We start from the raw sequence: 25345 nt of genomic DNA on the forward strand, positions 1-25345 counted from the left end.
TCTTATGACTTCCTCAGGAGCAAATTCTCTTATTCAACATTTTGCATTTAGTGAGTGTTGTCTCTTTTGTTTTCCAAGGTTTTTTTTCTCTCTGCTTATCAAAGCTTATGTCTAGGAGCGAAATGAAGACTCAAGCCAGAAGCTTCATTAATATATTGATCCTTATGTATGAATTAATAGGTGGTATTTTATGAATTTATGAATTAAGCACTTTAAAAATTAATTTACACTTTGTATAAGATTTCAATATAGTATCTATTGCATTATATACAAAACGTTTCCCTGGATGTTTCTATAACTTGTATCAACTAGGAGGTCTCTCATATATTACTTGATTCTGTGAACTGAGGCAGATCGTGAGAAGGGAGGGCAGGAAGGGTTGCCTCGGGGCTTAGTTCTCGTGGCCCTTTCTCACTCGCCCAGGGAAATGCCGATCTCCACTTTGGGGCCAGGAAGCAATTTTTCTCCAGGCCAGTTTGGCCAGGGAACCTGGAGGGTTTTTTTGTCATCTTCTGGGCATGGAGCAGGGGTCACTGTGTGTGTGTGTGGGGGGGGAGGTATTTGTGAATGTCCTGCATTGTGCAGAAGGTTGGACTAAATTACCCTGGAGGTCCCTTCCAATTCTACGATTCGATGGTTCAGTGACTTCTTGTCTCGCTAAAAGGGCCACTCCTTTGAAAGGGGCAGTGGATGAAACGAGCCCCGCCTCGCCCCGCCCAAACATTGGACGGATTAGGAGCCATGCACACCTGCCAGGTAGACGCTAGAGACCCTCTGCCTCCCACTCCTTAAACAAAGGCGGGGACAACAAGGAAACTGGTGTTTGTTCGAAACGGGACCCACCTTTGGCCAGGGCTGGCAGGCTGGAGGCTGCGGTCTGAGGAGCCAGCGTGCTGCGGACTGAGGCTGCCTCGGGGGGTGCCAGAGGCGGGCTCCAGATACGTGCCGGCTGCCAGTGCGGGGCTGGTGCCGTCCCTGGAATGAGATGCAGACAGATTTCAAGACACGCATAAATACAGGGTGGAGGTGCTGGTGGAAGGAACCCACTCGCTGTACGACCCTGATAGCCCAGCGTCACGATACTCCCCGTTCCAGTCTTGCTCCCCGGATTCCACTGCTCTCAAAAACCCGAAGGAACCCCCCCCCTATAAATAGCCCTACCCCTTCACCCTGTCTGCCCAGTAAACCTGGAATCTGTCCCTCTTTTCCTTCATTCCCTCCTCAAAGCCCATCTCCTTCTGTGACGCCCTTGCCTTAACCCACATGTGGGCTAATTATAGCCCCCCCACTCCCCACAATATGAATGGGGGGTGGGCGTTTCATCAAGCCCAAAAGCTGCTCAACAATTCGACAGGGACATCAGCCCCGTTGGATTGTGGAATTTCCTATCAGGCCTTGCATCCAGGGCCATGAACAGCAGTGGAGTGGGAGGGATGGCCAGGCCACCAGGAGGAGGGTACAAAATTCCAGGGGCCCTTGTGTATTAGGTTCTCTGAATTCTAGGGTGCCAAGTCCCCCTGGGGGGTGGGGAAACCCCCACCCCAGAGGCCCATTCCCCGCCACTGGCAGATCGGGCCCCGGGGGGAACCCCGCCCCGATGTGCGCGTCACCAGGAAGTGACGTTAGGACGCCGAGCACACTGGGGCGGGGGCGCGGACCCACGCGGGAAAACTCTATGGTTTTTTCCTCAGAGGGTCGTGGCCCCGCCCCCAGCGTGCCCAGCGTCCTAACGTCACTTCCGGGTGACGTGCGTGCGGCGCGCGCTCCAGTCGCCGCCCGGGAGTCCCCCGCTGTGGCGACTGCAACGACTTGGTAACCCTACTGAATTCCCAGTGGTCATTGTCGTCTTCTTCTTTTTTTAAGTAAGTCTCTAGCCATTTCCATTGTGTAGATAGGCACATCATCCCCTTATATCTCCACAATGGAAAAGGCTAGAGAGTTACTTTTTTAAAAAGAAAGCTGGGAATTCAGAGAACCTGGTGCACACATAATGAGATTCTAGTGCCAACTGAAAACATTTAAATCCTCCTGTTGTGGGGGTGGGGGTGGAAATGGCCAGTGCAGAGACAGTCTCAGGGAAGATGGCTGCTGAGCGGCTGGAGAAAAATCCGAATTTCCCCATTCACAAAGCAGCCATCCAGGCTTTGCAGTGATCTTTGCCAAAACTTTGGGGCCAAGCAGGTTGGAGAAAGTATTCTGGTGAGGTCCCTTGGCCAGGGAATCTTTCTCATTCTTCTTGCTTGTTGGGTTTTTTTTTTTTGCACTGTATCCTGTTTCAATCAGCATGGTGCAAATCGTAAGCAAAATTTATTCTTTAAGAGTCCTGTCCCTTTTCATTTACTGTCATTTAACCCAATGAAAAATTAATATTCTATTCATAGTGTCAGGAAGCCGACTGATTTGTTTTCTTATGGTATTTCGTTTGAATTAGGATTGTGGGGGGTGGAGGAGGAAGAAGAAGATTGGATTTATACCCCGTCCTTCACTCGAGTCTCAGAGCGGCTTACAATCTCCTTTCCCTTCCCCTCCCCGCAACAGACACCCTGTGAGGTAGGTGGGGCTGAGAGAGCTCTTTTAATGACTGCTCTTGAGAGAACAGCTCCGCGATAACTTGTGACTGACTGTTGGATCCCCAAGCATCGAGAATAAATCCACGTTTTCAAGAAAAGCAAAATTTATTTCAAAGCGTTGAAGACATACTCAAACACGTTCTTTGTTAGAACTGGGGATACACAGTTAGGGCGAGCATAATAAAGGAAATTCAAACAGGTACATATCCAATGAATAATATTCCCGCTGGCGGGCTAATGAAACGGTTGCGTGCCCAGTCCATGGGAACCAGGCAGAACATCAGACAAAACACAGGTGCAGTTCTCATGAGATAGCAATAGGCAAGCATTACAGCATCTTCTCCCCCACACATCCACCAGTAGTTATCTTAGGCATTCCAGCACAGAAGCAGGATAGCATAAACAAGCCGGGTGCAACAGGGTAAGGATATGTACACAGAGGTCACAGAACACAGAATGGCAGCTTGCTGACATACTGCCCCCCTTAAAATACACTTAAAACACACCTCCCGGGTCGGGCGGGAGATCTCCCGGGCTGGGCGGGAGACCTCCCGGTTTGTCCGGGAACCTCTTGTGGAAACTACGGATCAGGTAAGGGGCCCGAATATCCCCTTCTTCCACCCATTCGCGGTGCTGGGGACCGAAATCAACCCATTCGATAAGGTACCAGAGTTTACCACGTTTCAATTTACAATCAAGGATATCAGCGATCTCAAAATGTTCATCCCCTTCCAAAATGACAGGTGGAGGAGGAGTAACTGCTGGTCTCCAGGGAGACGGGCCAGGATCCTTCTTCAACAGGCTCATGTGAAAAACAGAATGCAGAGCACGTAAATTCTTAGGCAAAACAACATCAACCGCCACATTATTTATGACTTTACGCACTTTGAATGGACCAATGAACTTCCACCCCAATTTCCTGCTAGGTCGCAGCATCTTAATGTTCTTGGTCGAGACATACACAAGATCCCCAGGTTTCAGATCAAACCCCACCACCCTACCCTTGTCTGCCTGGGTCTTGTAAGCAGCCTTGGCTGCGTCAAGCGTTTGGCATAGCAGAGGCCATGCATTTTGCAAGGACATACACCATGTATCAGCATCCCCCACAGGACGTTGGCCCATCCCCTCCAGGAAAGGGAGGGGGGGGCTGTCGTAACCAGAGACAGCTTTATAAGGAGACATGCCCGTGGAGCTATGGACAGTATTGTTATAACAATATTCAGCAAGAGGCAACAATTCACACCAATCATTCTGTTGATAATTAGTAAAACAACGAAGATATTGCTCCAGGGTCTGATTAACTCGTTCTGTTTGTCCGTCAGTCTCAGGATGATACGCGCTGCTGAGCCCTTGTTCCACCCCTAAAATGGAAAGAAGTTCCCTCCAAAACTTAGAAACAAATTGGGTCCCCCTGTCAGAAATTAATTTAGCAGGTAATTGATGAATTTTCACCACGTGAGACATAAACGATTTCGCCAACCTCTGAGCTGTAGGCAAGGAAGGAAAAGGCACAAAATGAGCTTGCTTAGAAAATAAATCAACAACCACCCAAATAACAGTGTTCCCTTTGCTCGCAGGGAGGTCAGTAATAAAGTCCATGGACACCACTTCCCACGGTCTCGATGGGGTAGGGAGTGGCTGCAGAAGACCAGGAGGCTTGCCCACTCTGGGTTTAGTCAAGGCACAGGTTTGGCAGGACCGAACAAAAGTCAAGAGGTCTTTGCGCATCTGTGGCCACCAGAACTGTCTGCGGATGAGTTGCAGAGATTTAACAAAACTCCAATGCCCTGCCAGTTTCGAACCGTGAGCAGACTCCATCACCTCCCTCCTCATTGAAATAGGCACATACAGTTTGTCTCCAGAATAAATCAGACCTTCAGGGCTACGGACACAATCTGGCAACGCTTTCAGGGAGGCATCATCATCAGCAGTAAAAGCAGACATATATTTCTGGACCCAGCCCCCCCCCCCCCAGGGAAAAGGGAAGGCGAAGTTTCATCAGAGCGCGGAATCGAGCGCGCTTGCGCACGGGTGACCACAGCCCCCCCCAGGTGGGAGGGGGAAAAAACAGAGTCCATGATGATTTCACGCTGACTGTCATGTTGTGGGAGGCGTGAGAGCGCGTCAGCCAGGGAATTAGCCGTCCCAGGGAAATGACGAAGAGTGAATCGAAACTTAGCAAAGAAGTCCGCCCAACGAAGTTGTTTAGCGTTGAGAGAACGGGGGGATTTCAGCATTTCCAGATTTTTATGGTCAGTCCAGACTTCAAATGGCAGTTGCGCCCCCTCCAACCACTGCCTCCAAGTGGAGAGAGCCAGCCGGATCGCTGATGCCTCCTTCTCCCAAATCCCCCAGTTTCGTTCAGCGTCAGAAAACTTTTTAGACACAAATGCGAGGGGGTGTAAACGACCATCTTCCCCTTCTTGCAAAATAGCGGCCCCCATTGCCACATCCGAGGCATCAGTTTGGACAATGAATTTTTTAGTTTCATCAGGGCGCGCCAGCACTGGCTCAGAGGTGAACATCAGTTTAAGTTTCTCAAAAGCCTCTGCGCAAGCAGGGGACCATTTAAGCGGGGCGCCTGGTTTCGTAGCATCAAACCCCTTCCCCTTGGTCTTTAGCAAATCAGTCAGAGGAAGGGCAATTTGAGCGAAATTCTGGATGAAATTTCTATAAAAATTGGCGAATCCGAGGAACATTTGCAATTGTTTGCGGGTCCTGGGGGGTTCCCAGTCAAGTACAGCCTGTATTTTAGCAGGGTCCATTTCCACCTTCCCCCCAGAGATGCGATAACCCAAAAAGTCAATGCATGTCTTGTGGAATTCACATTTTGACAGCTTTGCAAACAGGTGGTGTTCATAAAGTCGCTTAAGGACCTGGCGCACCAATTTAATATGCGACGGGAGGTCCTGAGAGTACAGCAACACGTCATCAAGGTAAAGGACCACTCCTTTGAACAAGAACTCATGTAGGACCTCATTGATTAGGTTCATGAAGACCCCCGGAGCCCCTTGAAGCCCGAAGGGCATAACGAGGTACTCAAACTGCCCCAAAGGGGTATTAAATGCAGTCTTACTTTCATCCCCCTCCCGAATGCGCACACGGAAATATGCATCTCGGAGGTCAAGTTTCGAGAAGATTTTGCCCTTGGTGGCCTCAGCTACCAAGTCCTTGATTAGCGGGAGGGGGTAGGCATTGGACAAAGAAACAGCGTTCAGACCCCTATAATCAGTGCACAATCTAAGCCCCCCGTCTTTCTTCTTTCGGAAAAGTACAGGCGCGGCGAAAGGGGAGGAAGCCGGGCGAATGAAACCTCGGGCTAAGTTTTTATCAATAAAGTTCCGCAGTTCAACTTTCTCAGCCGGCCCCATCGCATAGATTTTACCTTTAGGTAATTTACAGTCAGGCAAAAGTTCAATAGCACAGTCAGTAGAGCGATGGGGGGGCAATTCGTTAGCTTCATCTTCGCCAAACACTTTCGCCAAGTCTCTATACTCTCGAGGCAAAGAAGCTAACTCTTCCGGCTGCAAAGCGCCGCAGGGGAACTGTGCGGTCGGCTGGTCCCCCCACGAGTCCAACCAGCAGTGATCTACACATTTAGCCGACACAAATTTGACAACCCCTTCTTCCCACAAGATGTAAGGGTCATGGGTAAACAACCAGGGACTCCCCAGTACTAAGTCAAACTGCGATTTAGGGGTAACAATGAAGGATCTGGATTCCCAATGATCGCCAGCCCCCAACCGCAAAGCCATAGTCTCGTGTGTACAAGGTTCCATGGGTGCCCCATCCATTTGGGTAAAAATGATGGGAGACTTCAAGGGGACTATCCCCGCTTCCAGTGCCAATAACACTCTAGGGCTGATGAGATCCCTCCCACACCCAGAATCAATCAACGCTCTCACCCTAACGTGGGTCCCCAGGAGCGGATTCATTAACGAGACAGTCACGAAAAACAGGGAAGGGGTTTCTCTCACCACCTTGGGCGCAGAGCTAGAATGGCCGTGTCGTTTTGCGCCTCTCACAACAGGCCGTTGTCGTTTTCCGCCGTTTCAGCCACCACCTCCTCTTCTGACTCGGCAGCAGACGGTTCGATTCCCTCCAGGCCTTGGGCCGCCTGCAGAGCTTTGGAGAAACGCGGTTTAGCCATCCCCTTCTTCCCCGTCAGCGGTGTCTTCGGGCTTGGAGTAGGCGGCTTGTCTTTTACCTGACGGCTGCCACAATCCACAGCGAAATGCCCCTTCTCCCCGCACTTGAGACAGAGCCCCATCTTCATACGTAGTTCTCGTGCCGATTCCGACAGGCGTTGAGTCTTGGGTCTGGAGGCACTGGCAGCGGCGGGTCTGTTGGTCGTAGCAGCCAAGTCGAGTTTGATGGTGGTGAGCCGATCCTCTGCATTTTCAGCTTCCTGGGTCCAGGCCATCAGGGAGACAGGATTGACAGTCTTCAGAACCGTTTCTCGGATGTCTGCGTTGAGTCCCAATCGATACATCTCAGCCAATATATGATCAGGGTAGTCTCGGAGCTTTGCTGCCTGCTTGTGGAATTCCAGTGTGTACTCGCGAACCGACTTCTTATTCTGGCGGTAGGTGCGGAGAAACGCTTTAGCTCTTTGGCTCGCGTTGACATCTTCAAACCTCGCCCGCAGCGCCCACATGAATGCTCGCAAATTCAAAAGTTCCGGACCGCGGTCATTGTGCAGTCCAACATACCATGTGGCGGCGTCTCCTTTTAGTCTTGCCGAGATGACATCAATAAGACCAGCTTCATTTCGGAACAGGTGTCGGCTCTCTTCTACGAATTTATGCACTCTCACCGTGAAGAAAGCGAGTTCATCTGGGTTGCCGTCAAAGGTAGCCTCCAGTAGATCTTTGGGTCTGGGCCATGGAGGCCGTACCAACGGTCCCAGCTGACCCGGAACTCCCCTGAGAGGGAGACCCGGACCAACCGGTGGCCCCGCTGGCATTGGCCTCATCGGTGGCGGCAGACCCGGCACCGGCGGACCCCCCGGCATCGGCTGTTGCACAGGCCCTTGCTGAGGCGGTCCCGCCGGCGGCTGGACAGGCACCTGCGGCGCGGGAACTCCCGGTACTTGCAGCGGAGGTCCCGTCGGCGGCTGAGCAGGCACCTGCGGTGCGGGAACTCCCGGTGCAGGGACAACTTGTTGCTGCGCGGCGTGTGCGTCAAGGAAATTAGCCATTCTAACGTCCATCATTCCCGGCAGAGCTTCCATTACATCCTGGAATGTCCTCAACAAGTCCCTCACCGAGTATTCCAGTTCTGCCAGTCGTTCCCCGGTGGTTTCCTCCGGGATGGGGTCCCGAGGTCGATAGTCCGGGGGTGGGTCATAGTCCTCTTCCGTTTGGAAGGCTCCGGTGCCCTCCTCATCCTCTGCGTGGCCTCGCGGCCCCGATGGCTCGAACATCCACTCCTCGAGGTCTTGCTTGGAACTCCCCTTCTCCGAGGTAGTCCCCGGCTCCGGGAACAATCCCTTGTCAAACAGACTCTCACGTAATCCGCTCCCCCGACGGGAGTACACCTCTCGGGTGCCCTGAGTGTTGTACATAGTCCAGTCATCCTGCTGTTGAGTCTTCCGCGGACCCCAGTGCGAAGGGGTCGGAGGCGGCCAAGACAGATGTGCAGGCCGGCGGGGAATCGTTCCCCCCACGGCACCCTCCAGCGAGGCTGCCGTCACCAAAGGAGCGGAGGTGTGTGGGACCGATCCTGAATCCCCCTCCGTTTTCGGTAGGTCTCCCTCAGCTCCGCTCATGATCTTGCCAGATTCGGAACGATAGGAGAAAGGGAGTTCTAACAATATGTTGGATCCCCAAGCATCGAGAATAAATCCACGTTTTCAAGAAAAGCAAAATTTATTTCAAAGCGTTGAAGACATACTCAAACACGTTCTTTGTTAGAACTGGGGATACACAGTTAGGGCGAGCATAATAAAGGAAATTCAAACAGGTACATATCCAATGAATAATATTCCCGCTGGCGGGCTAATGAAACGGTTGCGCGCCCAGTCCATGGGAACCAGGCAGAACATCAGACAAAACACAGGTGCAGTTCTCATGAGATAGCAATAGGCAAGCATTACAGCATCTTCTCCCCCACACATCCACCAGTAGTTATTTTAGGCATTCCAGCACAGAAGCAGGATAGCATAAACAAGCCGGGTGCAACAGGGTAAGGATATGTACACAGAGGTCACAGAACACAGAATGGCAGCTTGCTGACACTGACCCAAGGTCACACCAGCAGTGGCATGTGAAGGAGTGGGAAATCAAACCTGGTTCTCCCAGATTAGAGTCTGCGCTCCTAACCGCTACACCAAACTGGCACAATAGGATCTTTATGTTGTCGAACGCTTTCACGGACAGAGTTCATTAGTTGTTGTAATTTTTCCGGGCTGTATGGCCGTGGTCTTCGCCTTGTAGTACCTGACGTTTCGCCAGCAGCTGTGACTGGCATCCTGAGTGGTATATTTATTTATTTATTTGGCTTATACCCCGCCCTCCCCGCTTTACAGCAGGCTCAGGGCGCCTTACACTAGTCGATACAACGATTAAAATCCCATAAAAACATGTAAAACAGTTCCATTATAAACAATAATAGATTATAAAGTGCTGCATAATAAATTAGTTGTTATGAGATGGCAGACATTAAGTGTACACAGGTCTCACCATCATTTTGCTCCTGATCTTCCGAACACTCGGGCGGCGCCAGCTAGATGTCAAGGGCCAACGGCCAGGACCATAGTTAAAGCTGTTGTTATGATGTTAATATAGTAGCGGCTCCTAATTATAGGCCTGGCTCCATCTTACAGGCCCTGCAGAACTGTAGAAAGTCCCGCAGGGCCCTGATCTCCTCTGGGAGCTCATTCCACCAGTGGGGAGCCGCCACTGAAAAGGCCCTGGCCCTGGTAGTTGCAAGCCCGGCATCTTTTGGGCCCAGGGGGGTCAATCGGTTTTGTGACTCCAACCACAGTGCTCTCTGGGGTAAATATGGGGAAAGGCGGTCCCTCAGGTATAACACAGAAAGATGCCGTACTCTCTGTGTCAAGGTGAGAAGAAGAAAAAGGGTAGGCAGGTAATTTATTTCTACTCAGGAAGGTGGGGTAGGGCTGAGTCATTATCTTGTAGGAGTTCCCCAGGCTGTGACATGCTAATGGAGGAGCCTTCCTGGGGAGGCTCTTTTGCATGTGGATTGGCTGTTGAAATTCTAACCTTATCTGTAGTGCTATTGTAAGATGTGGAGCATTTTGTGTTTTTCAGGACAGGAAACCATGCCCTATTTATTTTTAAACTCTCTTCTTTCTTTCAGTCCATATTCTAAAAAGGCTGCAACCTCAGCGCAAGGATCCTCACTGTGCAACTGAAGGGGGGCTGCGGCAGCCATTTTGTGGCTGGCTCCGCCTCCTGCGGCAGCCATTTTGTGGCATTGGCCGCCATCCTGCGTCAGAATTCCAAAGGTGCCCATGGGCTCAAAAAGGCTGGGGACTCTTGCCTTTGAGCATAGCCTTCCTAAACAGGAAGTCTCCAATCTCAATTCCATCCATTGCAGAAGGAACAGGGAAGGCACGAACCATGAACAAACTTTAGGGTTTTGGTTTTTCTTATTTTGCTTTCTGTGACATCTGCCTGAGGCTTTGACAGGAGGACAAAAGAAACAAACAAACAGAAATGTATCGTCTGTGACTTCTTTACTGCAGGAAGTAAAGACTGTCAAGGCCACCAGGATAAGGCCTTGGAGTTGCTACAGCTGAAGCCAGGGTTGGCAGATCCAGGTTGGGAAACCCCTAGAGATTTGGGGGTGGAGCCTGGGGAGGACAGGGACCTCAGGGAGGTTCGGAGCCATACAGTCCCAACCTCCGAAGCGTCCATTTTCCCCACGGGAAATGATCTCTGTGGTCTGGAGTTTGAGCTGTAACTCTGGCAGGGTTGACAGGTCCTTACAACCAGGGCTTTTTTTTGTAGAAAAAGCCCAGCAGGAACTCATTAGCATAATAGGCCACACCCAACAGCAGAATCTCATTAGCATATTGGGCCACACCCCTGACAGCACAGCTCATTAGCACATTAGGGCGCACCCCCGTGTTACCAGAAGTGTGCTCATCCAGCCACACCCACCTTTTGCTTCTTATTCTGTTTACCTTGTTTGTTGTCCAAACCCAGGGCCTTTTTTTTGTAGCAGGAACCTCTTTGCATGTTAGGCCACACACCCCTAATGTAGCCAATCCTAATGAGTTTCTGCTGTTGGGTGTGGCCTATTATGCTAATGAGTTTCTGCTGGGCGTGGCCAACTTGGGAGCCAGCCGGAACTCCGTTCCTGTGCATTCCTGCCCAAAAATAGCCCTTTCCTGCCCCAAAATAGCCCTGCTTAAAACATTCCAGCAGGGGGCTCCAATCTTCTTCCTGGAGACTTCTGGTGTATCCACTGCAATGACATCGTCCGGAAGTGACATGGCATGGGGCACGTTGCGTGGGGGATGCGTTAGTAATGGGGAGGGGGACCTTATGGTTACCACAGAGTTTCCCCCCAAAATGCTAGAGCATCCCCTGCGTGATAATGTCTACTTCGAGTGATGTCATTGTGCCGGGCAAGTCAGGCGTGGACGGGGCTGGTCAAGGGCGGGGCTCCCCCTGCCGGCCAAATAGGCGGTGGCAGATTGGGGGCCCTGAAAGTGCGGGGGAACCCCGTCCCCATCAGGGGGGGTGGCAACCCTAAATTCTAGGGGATCTCCAGGTCCCACCTGGAGGCTGGCTTCCCTCGCTGAAGCGGCAGTAACCCTTCACAAACTCTATTTCCCCTGCTCTGCAGGTTCGAAATCACTGCACGCGTCTAGGAGGACATGGGCCGAATCAAACCGAAACTCACGTCGGACGGCAGCTTCTGTTTCAAGACAGCCGAGCACTTTTTACGCAAAGTTTGTCCTTCGGGGCAATTCCCCTTGCCCGTGTTTCCACTTAGGTTCGAAGTAAACACGACCTATCGGCGTGTGCCTCTCTGCAGTCCATTAGCGCCCTAACTAATAGAATGATGTTACATTAGTTCTGTGCGGAGGCACGCGCAGGGAAAAGGAAGTTCAGGGCTTGCCACGGGGCTCTTGGTTTGAAAAACAAAGACGAAGACCGCTCTCTGTCTCTTGGCAACAGAGTGGCTGAGCGGAGAAGCATCCTGCTCGCTTTGGCCGCCAGCGCTGAACTCTGGGAGCAGAGAGCCGTTCTCCGTGAAAAGGGGCCATTCGGCTCTAAATTAAAATGGGTGGCTGTTTTTCGAGAGCAGAGCCTGGAAAGCAAAAAAAATTTTAAAGTCAGAAATCTATTATGGCTTTTCTCGCTTTTACTTATCCGGGGTGTGTGTGTGTGTGTCTCTCCTTTGACAGACAAACAAACAGAGCTCAAATCCTCTAAGAACAGCCAGTTTGGTGTCGTGGTTAAGTGGTCATGTGATTGCACCTTACACATCGAGTATACTCGATGTATACTCGATGTGTAAGGTGCAATCACATGACCAGATTACTATAAAGCTCCAGCATTTTAAAATTTATCCACACTGCTTTTTACTTGTGAATATTGTGGCAACACAATCAAAGAAGGTTATTTGTGGACCATAGGTGGATTTTATAATCACTGGGCTAGTGATTGCACTAAAAAGGTTTCATGTGCATATTTATCCTGTGCCTGGTTATTTTACTTCTGAACAATTTACTTTATGGTCCTTGTTGAATTTATAGTTTGTATATATTCCTGATTGTGTTTTTATGAATGTAACTATTTACCATCTAGCCACACTTGTATGACCTCTGAGGAAGGCCGATTCGGCCGAAACGCGTCAGGTCAACTCTTTTAGCCCTGGTTATGGTTATGTTTTATATATATTGGTTATAATTGGGCCCCTATATATGTTTTAATTTGATATTATCAATAAATACATGTACCTCTTTTTATGAAAAGGTTTTAATATTGGCCCTCTTTTCCACTAACCTTTGTTTGGTTTTGCACCACATATGGTAAAACATACCTACATGCTTTCTACACTTCCAGCAACTATTTGGCATGTTTTTATACATTGGGAGGGGAAGGGAAAGGAGTTTGTCAGCCACTCTGAGACTCCTTCGTGTAGTGAAGGGCCATGGGGTATAAATCCAATCTCTTCTCTCTTCTTCTTCTGGCAAGGGATGCCAACATCCAGGTCAAACCTGGAGATCCCCCGGAATGACAGCTCATCTTCAGACTGCTCCCTGGAGAAAGCGACTGCTTGAGGATGGACTCAGTGTTCCCTCTAAGCTGATTTAGTGTGAGCCGGCTCACAGTTCTTTAGCCTCCGGCTCACCCATTTTCGCCTTCGCTCGGGAAGGAGGGCTCCAGAGCAAACTGATTGATGCAGTAGCAAAACCGCTCGCTTACAACTAATGCCAGTAGCTCACAAAGTACAACCTTTGCTCACAAGACTCCACAGCTTAGAGGGAGCATGGGGTGAACTCGATGGCACTGTACCCCACTGAGGTCCCTGTCCTCCCCAGGCTCCACCCCCAAGTCTCCAGGAGTTTCCCTACCTGGGGCTGTCAACCCTACCCTCCACTCCCCCATCGGTGGCCGGGGGGGACCTGGCAACCCTACCGCCCTTCCAGCTGCAGTCGCGGCCAGGGTCCTTCTGCCGGTCTACAGGTATGAATCATGCAAATTCTAATTTGTATTAATGCAACAATACTGAATCCAACCCATTGTACATGTTTTACAGAAAATAAGGACGTCACAAGATGAAATGAAGACGTCAGCAGATGAAACTGGACGAACTCCCCCGGAGTTAACATTCGTTTCGAGGTGTCTTTTTCATACATAAGACATCATGCAGCTGTGCAGCCACATGATCACGAATCTTCCAGATTGGACTTTCCTTTGTTCCTATACATTTTGAAGTTACTCACAAACAGCTCTTAGCCATAATATCAAAACCGGGCTGATCAGTTTGTGAGTAACTTCAAAACGTATAGGAACAGAGGAAAGTCCAATCTGGAAGATTCGTGATCATGTGGATGCACAGCTGTATGAGGTCTTAGGTATGAAAAAGACACCTCGAAACAAATGTTAACTCCGGGGGAGAGTCCGTCCAGTTTCATCTGCTGACGCCTTCATTTCATCTTGTGACGTCCTTATTTTCTGTAAAACATAAGTGTACAATGGATTGGATCCAATATTGTTGCATTAATACAAATTAGAATTTGCATGATTTGCACTATTTGCAGTAGTTCTATTGTGTTGGTTTATGTCATACTGCAACCCCCTTCATTTGTTGAGTCTCCAGGTATGTGCGCATCAGATCGCTGGCCAAGAAAAGACGCAGTACGGAGCACGGTCCAGGGGGCACCAATCAGCAGGAGCTGAACAGGAGCTCTCCCCCATCCCCAAATCTACAGGAGTTCCGAAACCTGGAACTGGCAAAAACCCACTGCCGCCAGCAGCTGGGGGTGGGGGTGGGGGGCTGGCACCTCTAATTCCAGTGCTGATCATTTAAAAAAAAACCTTTGTGTGTGATAGGAGCTGTTCTCTCAAGGGCGGTTCTCGAGAGAGCTCTCTCAGCCCCACCTGCCTCACAGGGTATCTGTTGTGGGGAGGGGGAGGGAAAGGAGTTTGTCAGCCACTATGAGACTGGGGTGTGGCCTGGTGAGATGTGTGTTGAAGATGCGCCTGAACTCTGCTGTCCGGAACTCCTATCCTCTGCTCACACATCGGAGCTTTATCTCCGCTAGAAGCATAAAGATGTCAGGGCTCATTCTCCTCTGCTCATTTGGACCCAGATATCCTCCAGTTTCTTGGCCGGCTGTGTGGATGTTTCAAGATATTGTACCTGAGATCGGAAGGTTTTTGCAGTAGCTGTCAACTTTTGAGGCTACACGCTGTCGTTAGCGTTTGTCGGGGATCTTTCCTGTAAGGACAACCTCTCCCCCCCCCCCCCCCCCCGTAGAATTACTGCGCAACGAAAGACTGTGAACTGCTTTGCAACCAGATGAGCTTTTGCCTGTCTCTTTAAAATACTGGACGGCAATTAGGGATGAGAGCGAACAGAGAAATGAACCATGGTTCAAGCACGAACCTGACGGGTTCGCGGCTCGTTTTGAACTGGTTCATTTGGTCGCGTCGTTCCCTGATCCAAAAACAAACCGCCTTTTTTCCATGGAGGTTTGTTTGGTTCGCTAGAGTGGTTTGTTCTCCGGACAGCCTGGCGCCGTTTCAGTCAATTGCTAGGTAATGCTGGGGGTGGACTTGTGGAGAGCCCCAGAAACACATGGCAGTGGTCCATAGCTTGATTGGAGCTATGGAGCTCCCATTCTGCTCTGTGGGAGCAAATTGTGTGTGTGTGTGTGTGTGTATACAGGGCTTTTTTGTAGAAAAAGGCCAGCAGCAGCTCATTAGCATAATAGGCCACACCCAACAGCAGGTACTCATTAGCATATTAGGCCACACCCTTGACAGCACTGCTCATTAGCATATTAGGTCACACCCCATGTTACCAGAAGTGTGGTCATCCGGCCACACCCACCTTTTGCTTCTTATTCTGTTTACCTTGTTTGTTGTCAAAACCCAGGGCTTTTTTTGGAGCAGGAACTCCTTTGCATGTTAGGCCACACACCCCTAATGTAGCCAACCCTAATGAGTTTCTGCTGTTGGGTGTGGCCTATTATGCTAATGAGTTCCTGCCAGGTGTGGCCAGCCGGAACTCTATTTCTGTGCGTTCCTGCCCAAAAAGAGCCCTGTATGTATGTATGTATGTATGCATGTATGTATGTACACCACACCCTGACTCAGCTGCTTTCACTTTGCAGCGGGAAGAGAGAGGAGTCAGTTGTCCTGTGACAGCAAGTTAGGAAGAATTGCTTGCTGTGTGTCTGATTTAAGGGGAGGCTAGAGCTGAGCTTTCCTGAGGGTACCTGCTTTGGGGGGCTATACTTCAGACATCCCAAATCCAATCTTTGCAAAACTGGAGGGTGCATGGAGGCTCATTAGGAGGCTGTTCCACCACCTCCCAAACTCTTGAACTGAATGAACCAAGAATGTTTCGGGAAACAGGAAAAGTTTGTGAAAGATCGCAAAAGTTCATGGTTCGTGGAATCAAATGAACCGTGAACCACCATCTTCCCAGTTTGTGCCCATCCCTAATGACAATCCTTAGTGCAGGGATACCCAAGCTTTTTGAGTCTCTGGGTACCCTTTGAATTCTGACACGCCATGGGAGGTACAGCCATACGATGGCGGTCATGCCGTGGCTGCCACAGGAGGCCTCCTCCATTCCCTCACAGCAACCCTGTGAGGTTGGCCGAGCTGAGAGTTTGTGATGGGCCTGAGGTCAACCCAGCATCGCTTCCTCGGCAAAGGTTGGGATTTGAACCCGGGTCGCCCAGGATTGCTTGTCTGCACTGGGTTGCTGAACTTGGACTGTGCTCTGGAGCTGTCCAGAGCCCCACAGGATCTTCCTGGCTTCTGAAACCAAGATCACCCTTTCCTCTGTCTTCCACTCATGATTGTTCTTTCAGCTATCCTTATGTTATTTATTCAAATGTTTGTATCCTGCCTCTCCCCCCACCAAAAAAAGGGGCCCGGGGCATCTTACCATAGAAAGAGTTGGGAGTAGCCGCTAGACGCTTTCCCCATCAGTCCCTGCTGAGCCATCTGTTGCCGCCTTTGCAGAGAGGCCTCTTCCTGAACGAGAAGCACCACAAAAACATAAGTAGAGCCCCATTAGATCAGACCAATCATCCTTCTCGTCCAGCATCCTGACTCACATAGTGGCCAACCAGTTCCTCTGGATAGCCAACAACAGGGCAGGGAGGCCAAGGCCATCCCCTGATAAGAACGTAAGGAGAGCCATGCTGGATCAGGCCAATAGTCCATGTAGTCCAGCATCCTGTCTCACACAGTGGCCAACCAGTTCCTCTGGAGGGCCAACAATAGGGCACAGAGGCCGAGGCCTCCCGCTCATGATAAGAACATCAGAGGATCCCTGCTGGATCAGACCACTGGTCCATCTAGTCTAGCATCCCATCTTATACAGTGGCCACCCAGTTCCTCTGGACAGCCAACAACAGGGCACAGAGGCTGAGGCCTTCAAAAGAACATCAGAAGAGCCCCGCTGGATCAGACCAGTGGTCCATCTAGTCCAGCATCCTCTCTCACACAGTGGCCACCCAGTTCCTCTGAACGGCTAACAACAGGGCAGAAATGCTGAGACCTTCATAAGAACATCAGAAGAGCCCTGCTGGATCAGACCAGGGGTCCATCCAGTCCAGCATCCTGTCTCTCACAGTGGCCACCCAGTTCCTCTGGAGGGCCAACAACAGGGCAGAGAGGCGGAGGCCTTCCCCGACGTTGCCTCCTGGTTCTGGGATGATCTAGCTCTGAATGTCCTGCATTGAGCTGGGGGGGGGGGGTTTGGACTAGATGGCTTTGAAGGACCCTTTCCGATTCTCTGGCTGCAGTGTGAGAAAGAGGGGCCCTTTGCTCTTGAATGGCTTCTCCTTCTTTGGAGATGACATGTCAACTCAATCGAATCTGACGCTCAGTATAGAACTCTTTGACCGAGTTCTCTGGATGGCACTATTTGCCCCGGGCTGATCAAGACTCTAAATCAGCACAGAAATCCCCTCCCGCCTCTGTCCCTCCATCCATCTCCTTTGCCCGGCCTTTGTGACACGTGAAAAATGCTTTCGTCAGCTCTTTGCCGATAAGAGTTATGGGAACGGTGGGGTGAGGCGGGGAATAACTGGCTGAGAAGCAACAGTCCCAAGCAAAGATGCCAAGTTTATATATAGCCAGACAGGAACCTGGAAGGAAGATAATAGTGTGGTGGCGGGGGGGAGGGGGGGCGTATGGGCTCAAGGACACCACTGTAGTTGCATTATAGAGGGCAGCTGAGCTGGCCCGCAGTAGAAGAGCTGGATCTGAGTCCTGATGATTTTTGGAGTGGGGCCCATGGAGAGGGGGATCCGAGGAGGGATTTTACATATAGCCTGTGGTATACCATAGAGTTTTCCCTCTGCAGCTGCCGTCTTCCTGCAGGAGAACGGATCTCTGTGGCCTGCGGATCGGCTGTAATTCCGGGAGAACTCCAAGCCTCATAAGAACATATGAGAAGCCAATGCTGGATCAGGCCAGTGGCCCCTCCAGTCCAACACTCTGTCACACAGTGGCCAAAAATACCAGGTGCCATCGGGAGGTCCAGCAGTGGGGCCAGGACAACTAGAAGCCCTCCCATTGTTGCCCCCCTACCAAGCACCAAGAAGACAGAGCATCCCTTGCCCCAGACTGAGAGTTCCTATCTATACCTTGTGGCTAATAGCCACTGATGGACCTCTGCTTCTCGTCAGCCCCCGCACAACTCCCGGGCACCTCCTCCGACCACCAGAGGTAGTTGCTTTTATTTGGGGGGTATTAACTGCCCAAACCAAGTTTGCAGAAAAATCTGTTTTGGGTAAGCGTGGCTCCAGTCCACAGATTTATGTATCTGTAGATGGGGGGAAATAGACCTACAGATATTAAATTTTATTTTAAAGACATGGTCTGCGGTGCCCCTTGTGCCCTGAAAAGCAGCTGGACATGCAGAAACTGAGCTGGCCAGGTGTCCTCCAGCACGGAGATAAAGTGACGTGGAAAGAATCCTGGACAGTCTTCGCAGGTCGGGATGCAGTTAAAAGTGCCGGAGCGCGGCAGCGACTGGAATATCGCTCCGTTTTTTATATCCCGTTCCCCCCTTTCAGTATTAATGAAAGCCGTTCGCTGGGCGATGGGTAGCAGGCAGGTTTTCGACTTTTCCTCTCCATCTGGAGTCGTAACTCCAGACGTCAGAAAGTGGGACGAGATTTACTTATCCAGAAGGCGGGGTGGGAATAACTCCACAGCTGCCGGCCCTGCTGTACCGAAAATCAGCGTTACGACTTCATAATTCTAGAATGAAGGGGGGGGGGTTTCCTCCGCAAAAGCTTTCTTCAGATTTATACCCCCTCCCTACACACAGCACCCTCAGAAACACACAAAATTGTCCTCCAGAGTCTTAAATGCATCTTGTTTAGACCCTGAGTTTAGTTTCAGGTTATTGACTCTTGGTTGGGAAATCACTGGAGATTTGGGAGTTGACCCTGGGGAGGGGAGGGGACTTCAGTAGGATATAATACTAGAGATTCCACCCTCCAAAGCAGCCATTTTGTCCAGGGGAACTGATCTTCGTAGTCTGGAGATCAGTTGGGTGTAAGCTTTTGAGGGTTAAACCTCCCTTCATCAGAACCAACTTGTATCCGATGAAGGGAGCTTTGACTCTCAAAGGCTTATACCAAAAAAATCTCTAAGGAGCTACTGGACTCAAATTGAGCTGTTCTACTGCGGATCAAGGAGCTGCGATGCCTCAAATGGTTAAGACGCTGAACTGCAGGCTGTGGAAGGTCGGTAGTTCAGCAGTTCGAGACCCGAGTGTGCCGCATGACGGAGTGAGCTCCCGTCTCTGGTTCCAGCTCCTGCCAACCTAGCAGTTTGAAAGCAAGAAATTGCAAGTAGATAAATAGGTACCACTTCGGTGGGAAGGTAACAGCGTTCCGTGCGCCTTGGTGTTTAGTCATGCCGGCCACATGACCACGGAAACGTCTTCGGACAGCGCTGGCTCTTCGGCTTGGAAACGGAGATGAGCACCGCAACCCTAGAGTCGGATTCGACTGGCTTTCGAGCAAGGGAACCTTTACCTTTACCTTACTGCGGATCAACGTGGCTACCCTAGAATCACAGAATCATCGAACTGGAAGGGACCTCCAGGGTCATCTGGTCCAACCCCCTGCACAATGCAGGAAATTCACAAATACCTCCTCCTCCACATCCCCAGTGACCCCTGTTCCATGCCCAGAAGATGGAAAGAAAACCCTCCAGGATCTCCAGGCCAGTTTGCTTCCTGGCCCCAGAGTGGCGATCGGCATTTCCCTGGACATGTACGAAAGGGCCACGAGAACTAAGCACTGAGGCAGCCCTTCCGGTTTGGTGCCAGTTTGAGCCAGTTTGGTGTGGTGGTTAAGTGCGTGGACTCTGGGAGAACCGGGTTTGATTCCCCACTCCTCCACTTGCACCTGGCTGGATGACCTTGGGCAAGCCATAGTTCTGTCAGAGCTGTTCTTGAAAAAGAGCCGTTTCTGTCAGAGCTCTCTCAGCCCCGCCAACCTCACAGGGTGTCTGTGGTGGGGAGGGGAAGGGAAAGGAGTTTGTCAGCCGCTCTGAGACTCCTCTGGGTAGTGAAGGGCGGGGTATCAATCCAATCTCCTCTTCTTCTTCCTGCCTTCCTTCTCACGATCTGCCTAAGTTCACAGGATCAGCATTGCTGCCAGATGGCCACCTAGCCTCTGCTTCCAAACCTCCAAGGAAGGAGAGCCCACCACCTCCCGAGGAAGCCTGTTCCACTGAGGAACTGCTCTGTCAGGAAGTTCTTCCTCATGTTTATCCGAAAACCCTTTTGATTTAATTTCAGCCCGTTGGTACTGGCCCGACCTTCAGGGGCAACAGAAGACAACTCTGCACCATCCTCTCTATATGACAGTCCTCTAAGTACTCGAAGATGGCTATCGTATCACCTCTCCGGTCTAAACATGCCCAGCTTCTTCAACCTTTCCTCATAGGACTTGGTCTTCAGATCAGTTGGGGACCTCTGGAACCGGAGATCAGCTGCAATTCAGGGAGATCTCCGGGCCTCCCCTGGTCATTGGCCACCCTGGTTTAACTCACAGGCAAGCAAGTCTTTCAGCCTGAGGGCACCATTTGGGTCTTTGCCTACTTTTGAGGCCACCATATTAGAAGAAGAAGAGGAAGAAGAGGAAGAAGAGGAAGAAGAGGAAGAAGAGGAAGAAGAGGAAGAAGAGGAAGAAGAGGAAGAAGAGGAAGAAGAGGAAGAAGAGGAAGAAGAGGAAGAAGAGGAAGAAGAGGAAGAAGAGGAAGAAGAGGAAGAAGAGGAAGAAGAGGAAGAAGAGGAAGAAGAGGAAGAAGAGGAAGAAGAGGAAGAAGAGGAAGAAGAGGAAGAAGAGGAAGAAGAGGAAGAAGAGGAAGAAGAGGAAGAAGAGGAAGAAGAGGAAGAAGAGGAAGAAGAGGAAGAAGAGGAAGAAGAGGAAGAAGAGGAAGAAGAGGAAGAAGAGGAAGAAGAGGAAGAAGAGGAAGAAGAGGAAGAAGAGGAAGAAGAGGAAGAAGAGGAAGAAGAGGAAGAAGAGGAAGAAGAGGAAGAAGAGGAAGAAGAGGAAGAAGAGGAAGAAGAGGAAGAAGAGGAAGAAGAGGAAGAAGAGGAAGAAGAGGAAGAAGAGGAAGAAGAGGAAGAAGAGGAAGAAGAGGAAGAAGAGGAAGAAGAGGAAGAAGAGGAGATTGGATTTATACCCCGCCCTTCACTCAGAGTCCCAGAGCGGCTTACAAGCTCCTTTCCCTTCCCCTCCCCACAACAGACACTCTGTCAGGTAGGTGGGGCTGAGAGAGCTTTTGACAGAAATGGCTCTTTTTCAAGAACAGCTCTTATCAGAACTGTGGCTTGCCCAAGGTCATCCAGCAGCCAGGTGCAAGTGGAGGAGTGGGGAATCAAACCCGGTTCTCCCAGATTAGAGTCCACGCACTGAACCACGACACCAAACTGGCTCCTCTTATTAGCTGCCAGCTCTTCCTCTGCCACTGTGACACCCCGGCCAACCACTTTCTGGGAGTCAACGCAACAGGCCGATGTTCCTGACGCGTGGTTAGGCAGTTAGAGGAGGGGGTGTCAAATATATGGCCCGCGGGCCAGAACCGGCCCATCCGGGGCTCTTATCCGCCCCACCTCTTGAGCCAGTATCCTATCATATGAATCACCCAGGAACGGTTGCTCAGCCTGGCCCACCTCACGGGGTTGTTGTTGTTGGGGATGGGGCAGTGGAGGGGGGAGTCCGGTGTGCCTCCTCGGGATCCTCAGAGGTAGGACAGGGGAGAAGAGAGGAAACAAAGAGCAAGAGACGGATCGTAGCTGTGCTTGGCTGCTGAGGGCGGCTGCTGAAACACCACCTTCCTTACTTGCAAGGAAGATGACTCATCTCCTAAAAGGGCTATATATACAAAAGCAACGAATTTGTATGGAAATGTAAGATCCCCCCTCCTCCTTTTATGGTATCTCTTGGGGGGGGGGGAACCTAGTCTTGCACGTGATTGAATGCATTTATTGGGGCTTTTGTGGGTTCCCCATTAAATCAGTTACTTTTACTGCTAGGAATCAGTCGTTTTTGTTTGTGTTTTGAGTAGAAAATAATACCATTATTTGTGGCATGGCGTGATCTGGTCCATGAGGTCGCACAGAGTCAGACTCGACTGTGCGACTGAACAACAGCAGCAAAAGTGGCCTTCATACAGTTTATAATTCCAGTATCTAGTATTACATTTTATGGCACACATGGCCTGCCCCGACAAAGTGACATTTATGACAAATCCGGCCCTCCTAACGAATTAGTTTGACACCCCTCAATTAGAGGGCCAAGAGCTGTATGTAGTCCCCTGGCTGTGATTTCTCACCTCTGGCTTCATCTCCCACCCTTTAAAGAGAACAGAGACGCCCTCCTAACGAATGAGTTCGACACCCCTCAATTAGAGGGCCAGAAGAAAATCTCCCAAGAGCTGTATGTAGTCCCCTAGCTGTGATTTCACACCTCTGGCTTCATCTCCCACCCTTCAAAGAGAACAGAGACGCTTCAAGGGTAGACTACAAAGTGAGACTGCTGGATTTCATGCACAAGTTCATAACAAGGGACCCACCCCGGAGCTGAATAGGGAAACAGGATTCTTATTTCACGACAGATGCTCATTTTCTGCCCCTACACATTTCTCTACTGCTCAAATCAAGTTGATTACATCACTTCTGAAGAAGTGAGCAGTGACTCACGGAAGCTCCTCCCCTGCCACCAATTTTTAAGGTGCTCCTAGACTCTTGCTCTTTTCCACTGCTGCAGACAGACTAACATGGCGACCCATCTCTATCTATCTGAAGAAGTGAGCAGTGACTCAGGAAAGCTCCTATCTGAAGAAGTGAGCAGTGTCTCAGGAAAGCTCCTATCCGAAGAAGTGAGCAGTGACTCAGGAAAGTTCCTTCCTACCCTGCTTTAAATGTTGTTAGTCTTTAAGGTACTCCTGGACTCTTGTTCTTTTCTACTTATACAGACAGACTAACACAGCTAGCCATTTGATCTATATCCATAGAAGGCAACACATTTAGCCGTACAGAATGGACATCCATCAACCTTGTGATATAAGGACAGATGGACTCCCATTCTAGCTGTATTTGAAGAAGTGAGCAGTCACTCAGGAAAGCTCCTCCCCTGCCACAAATGTTGTTAGTCTTTCAGGTGCTCCTGGACTCTTCCTCTTTTCCACTGCTACAGACAGACTAACATTGGCTCCCCTCCAGCTGATCACATCTTACACTGTACCTGACTCCCTTTTCACAACACCCTTCCCACCTTCTGACTGGGATAAAAGGACTCGGACGTCTCCATTCCGACTTGTATCTGTTAAAGTGAGCTGTGACTCTGGAAAGCTCATAACCCAAAAAACTCTCTGGTCTCTAAGGCGCTAGTGGACTCGAATCAGCTGTCCTACTGCAGAACAACATGGCTTCCCCCAGAAACACCCTTCAAGGGGCAGTAAAGTGGCAAACCCCCCTGCCCCTTGAAGAAGAGTTGGTTTTATACCCCACTATTCACTACCCAATGTTGGATCAGGCCAAAGGCCCATCCAGTCCAACACTCTGTGTCACACAGTGGCCAGAAATACCAGTGCCATCAGGAGGTCCAGCAGTGGGGCCGAAGGAGTTGGAGCGGCTTGCAATCACCTTACCTTCCCCTCTCCACAACAGACATCTGTGAGGTAGGTGGGGCTGAGAGAGCTCTTTCGAGAACTGCTCTTTCAAGAACAGCTCTGAAAGAACTTGTGACTGACCCAAGATCACACAGCTGACTGCACGTGAAGGAGGAATGGGGAATCGAAACCGGTTCTCCAGATTAGAGTCCTCAGTTTTCATGCTATACTTTCGAATGAGTGAAGTTCTTTGTACAATCCAGTTTTTCTCACTCAGAGAGACAAAATATTCCATGAGGAGATTTTTCAATGCTCCTCCAAATTTTCCGATTTTTCCATTAGAAAAGTTTGAAAAAACTTCAGAACCCAACCTCTTAGTTCACCTTTCTCTGCTCAGCAGTCTCAAGGCATGTTACAATGCTATTAAAAAGTAATATAAAATCATCAGCACCAATCCAAGCCCAACTTTAGGTGTGGATTGATCTTGGGGGGAAAGAAACCCCACTCACCACTGGTGTTTTTTGTTCCGAAAGCTTGGCTGATATTCTGGCAGCGTAATTCCTGGCTGATGAATCCAAGAATTCACTTGTCGTGGACCCCTGGGCTACACCATCGTTGCCTTTGACGGTGGCTGCCGTTTTTTTGTCTGCCGTTTTTTCAGGAGCTAAGAAAGAAGAAATAACGTTGCCCAGGCTGAGAAATGAGGTTAATGGCATCACTAGCCCACAAAAATCTCTGTGGTCCATTCATCATTTGTGCTTCCACTGTGGATATGAGCTGCATTAGAACATCAGAGAAGCATCACTGCCCCAGACATAAGAAGATAAGAGAAGCCACGTTGGATGAGGCCAGTGGCCCATCCGGTCCAACACTCTGTGCTACACAGTGGACAAAACCCAGGTGCCCTCAGGAGGAACCCAGGTGCCATCAGGAGGTCCACCAGCAGGGCCATGAGAACATAAGAGAAGCCATGTTTGGATCAGGCCAATGGCCCCTCCAGTCCAACACTCTGTGTCACACAGTGGACCAAACCCAGGTGCCTTCAGGAGGTCCACCAGTGGGGTGAGGACTCCAGAAGCCCACCCACTGTGGCTCCCACAAGCACCAAGAAGACAGAGCATCACTGCCCCAGACATAAGAATGTAAGAGAAGCTATGTTGGATCAGGCCAGTGGCCCACCCAGTCCAACACTCTGTGTCACACAGTGGACCAAACCCAGGTGCCTTCAGGAGGTCCACCAGTGGGGTGAGGACTCCAGAAGCCCACCCACTGTGGCTCCCACAAGCACCAAGAAGACAGAGCATCACTGCCCCAGACATAAGAACCCTCAAGCACCAAGAAGACAGAGCATCACTCCCCCAGACATAAGAACGTAAGAGAAGCCATGTTGGATCAAGCCAGTGGCCCACCCAGTCCAACACTCTATGTCACACAGTGGCCAAACGCCAGGTGCCAGCAAATTCCCCCTTTATGTTCTCCAATGGGACAGAACTGCATATGAGTACAGCCAGGGGTCATTTCCTGTGGGAGCACACAGGAGCGGAGCTCCGGCAGTAAGGAGCCCAGGGGGGCGGGCACATGCAACAAGAGCTCTCTCCCTGCAACAATCTCTTCTTCCTCTTCTGCTTCTTCTCCTCTCCAGTGAAGCAAAGATCCATTGCAAGCTCTGAGTATTTAAGTATTTTTGCCTATTTTCCCAACAAAAATGACAATTTTAGGGTTTGCCCAGTGGCCAGAGGTGACCCTCTGTGGAGGTAAACTAAAGTGAGGTAGAGGCATCAACAGCGATGGCGGCGGCAATGGCGGTGGAGCAGTTCCTGACGACCCAGTGGAGCGATGTCGACGTCGGAGGCGGAGCCTGGAGAGGCAAAGGCTGGAGAGCGTGGTGACGTGCGGCGCGGCAGAGCCACCAAGGACATTAGCCGGAGCCGCAGCCGACACAGAGCTACGCGCCAGAAA

General features: G+C 50.5%; 1 protein-coding gene across 2 annotated transcripts in view; it reads right to left on the reverse strand.

Annotated features, from left to right (window-relative positions):
* Positions 1 to 25345, reverse strand: part of LRGUK (leucine-rich repeats and guanylate kinase domain containing) — a 101955-nt gene that overhangs the window by 5440 nt on the left and 71170 nt on the right. Inside the window, exons 16-18 of one of the 2 annotated variants that reach the window (XM_015426628.1) lie at positions 23896 to 24050; positions 16182 to 16270; positions 844 to 975 (exon numbers count right to left, since the gene is read on the reverse strand). In XM_015426628.1, coding sequence (XP_015282114.1) covers positions 844 to 975; positions 16182 to 16270; positions 23896 to 24050 — 376 coding nt within the window. Of the gene's footprint in view, positions 1 to 843; positions 976 to 11163; positions 11859 to 16181; positions 16271 to 23895; positions 24051 to 25345 lie in introns of those variants that run through there. The other variant, XM_015426629.1, reaches the window with a different exon arrangement.

Source organism: Gekko japonicus, unplaced genomic scaffold (assembly GCF_001447785.1).
Source record: "Gekko japonicus isolate JY-2015 unplaced genomic scaffold, Gekko_japonicus_V1.1 scaffold1982, whole genome shotgun sequence".
In the NCBI taxonomy this organism is placed as follows: domain Eukaryota; kingdom Metazoa; phylum Chordata; class Lepidosauria; order Squamata; family Gekkonidae; genus Gekko; species Gekko japonicus.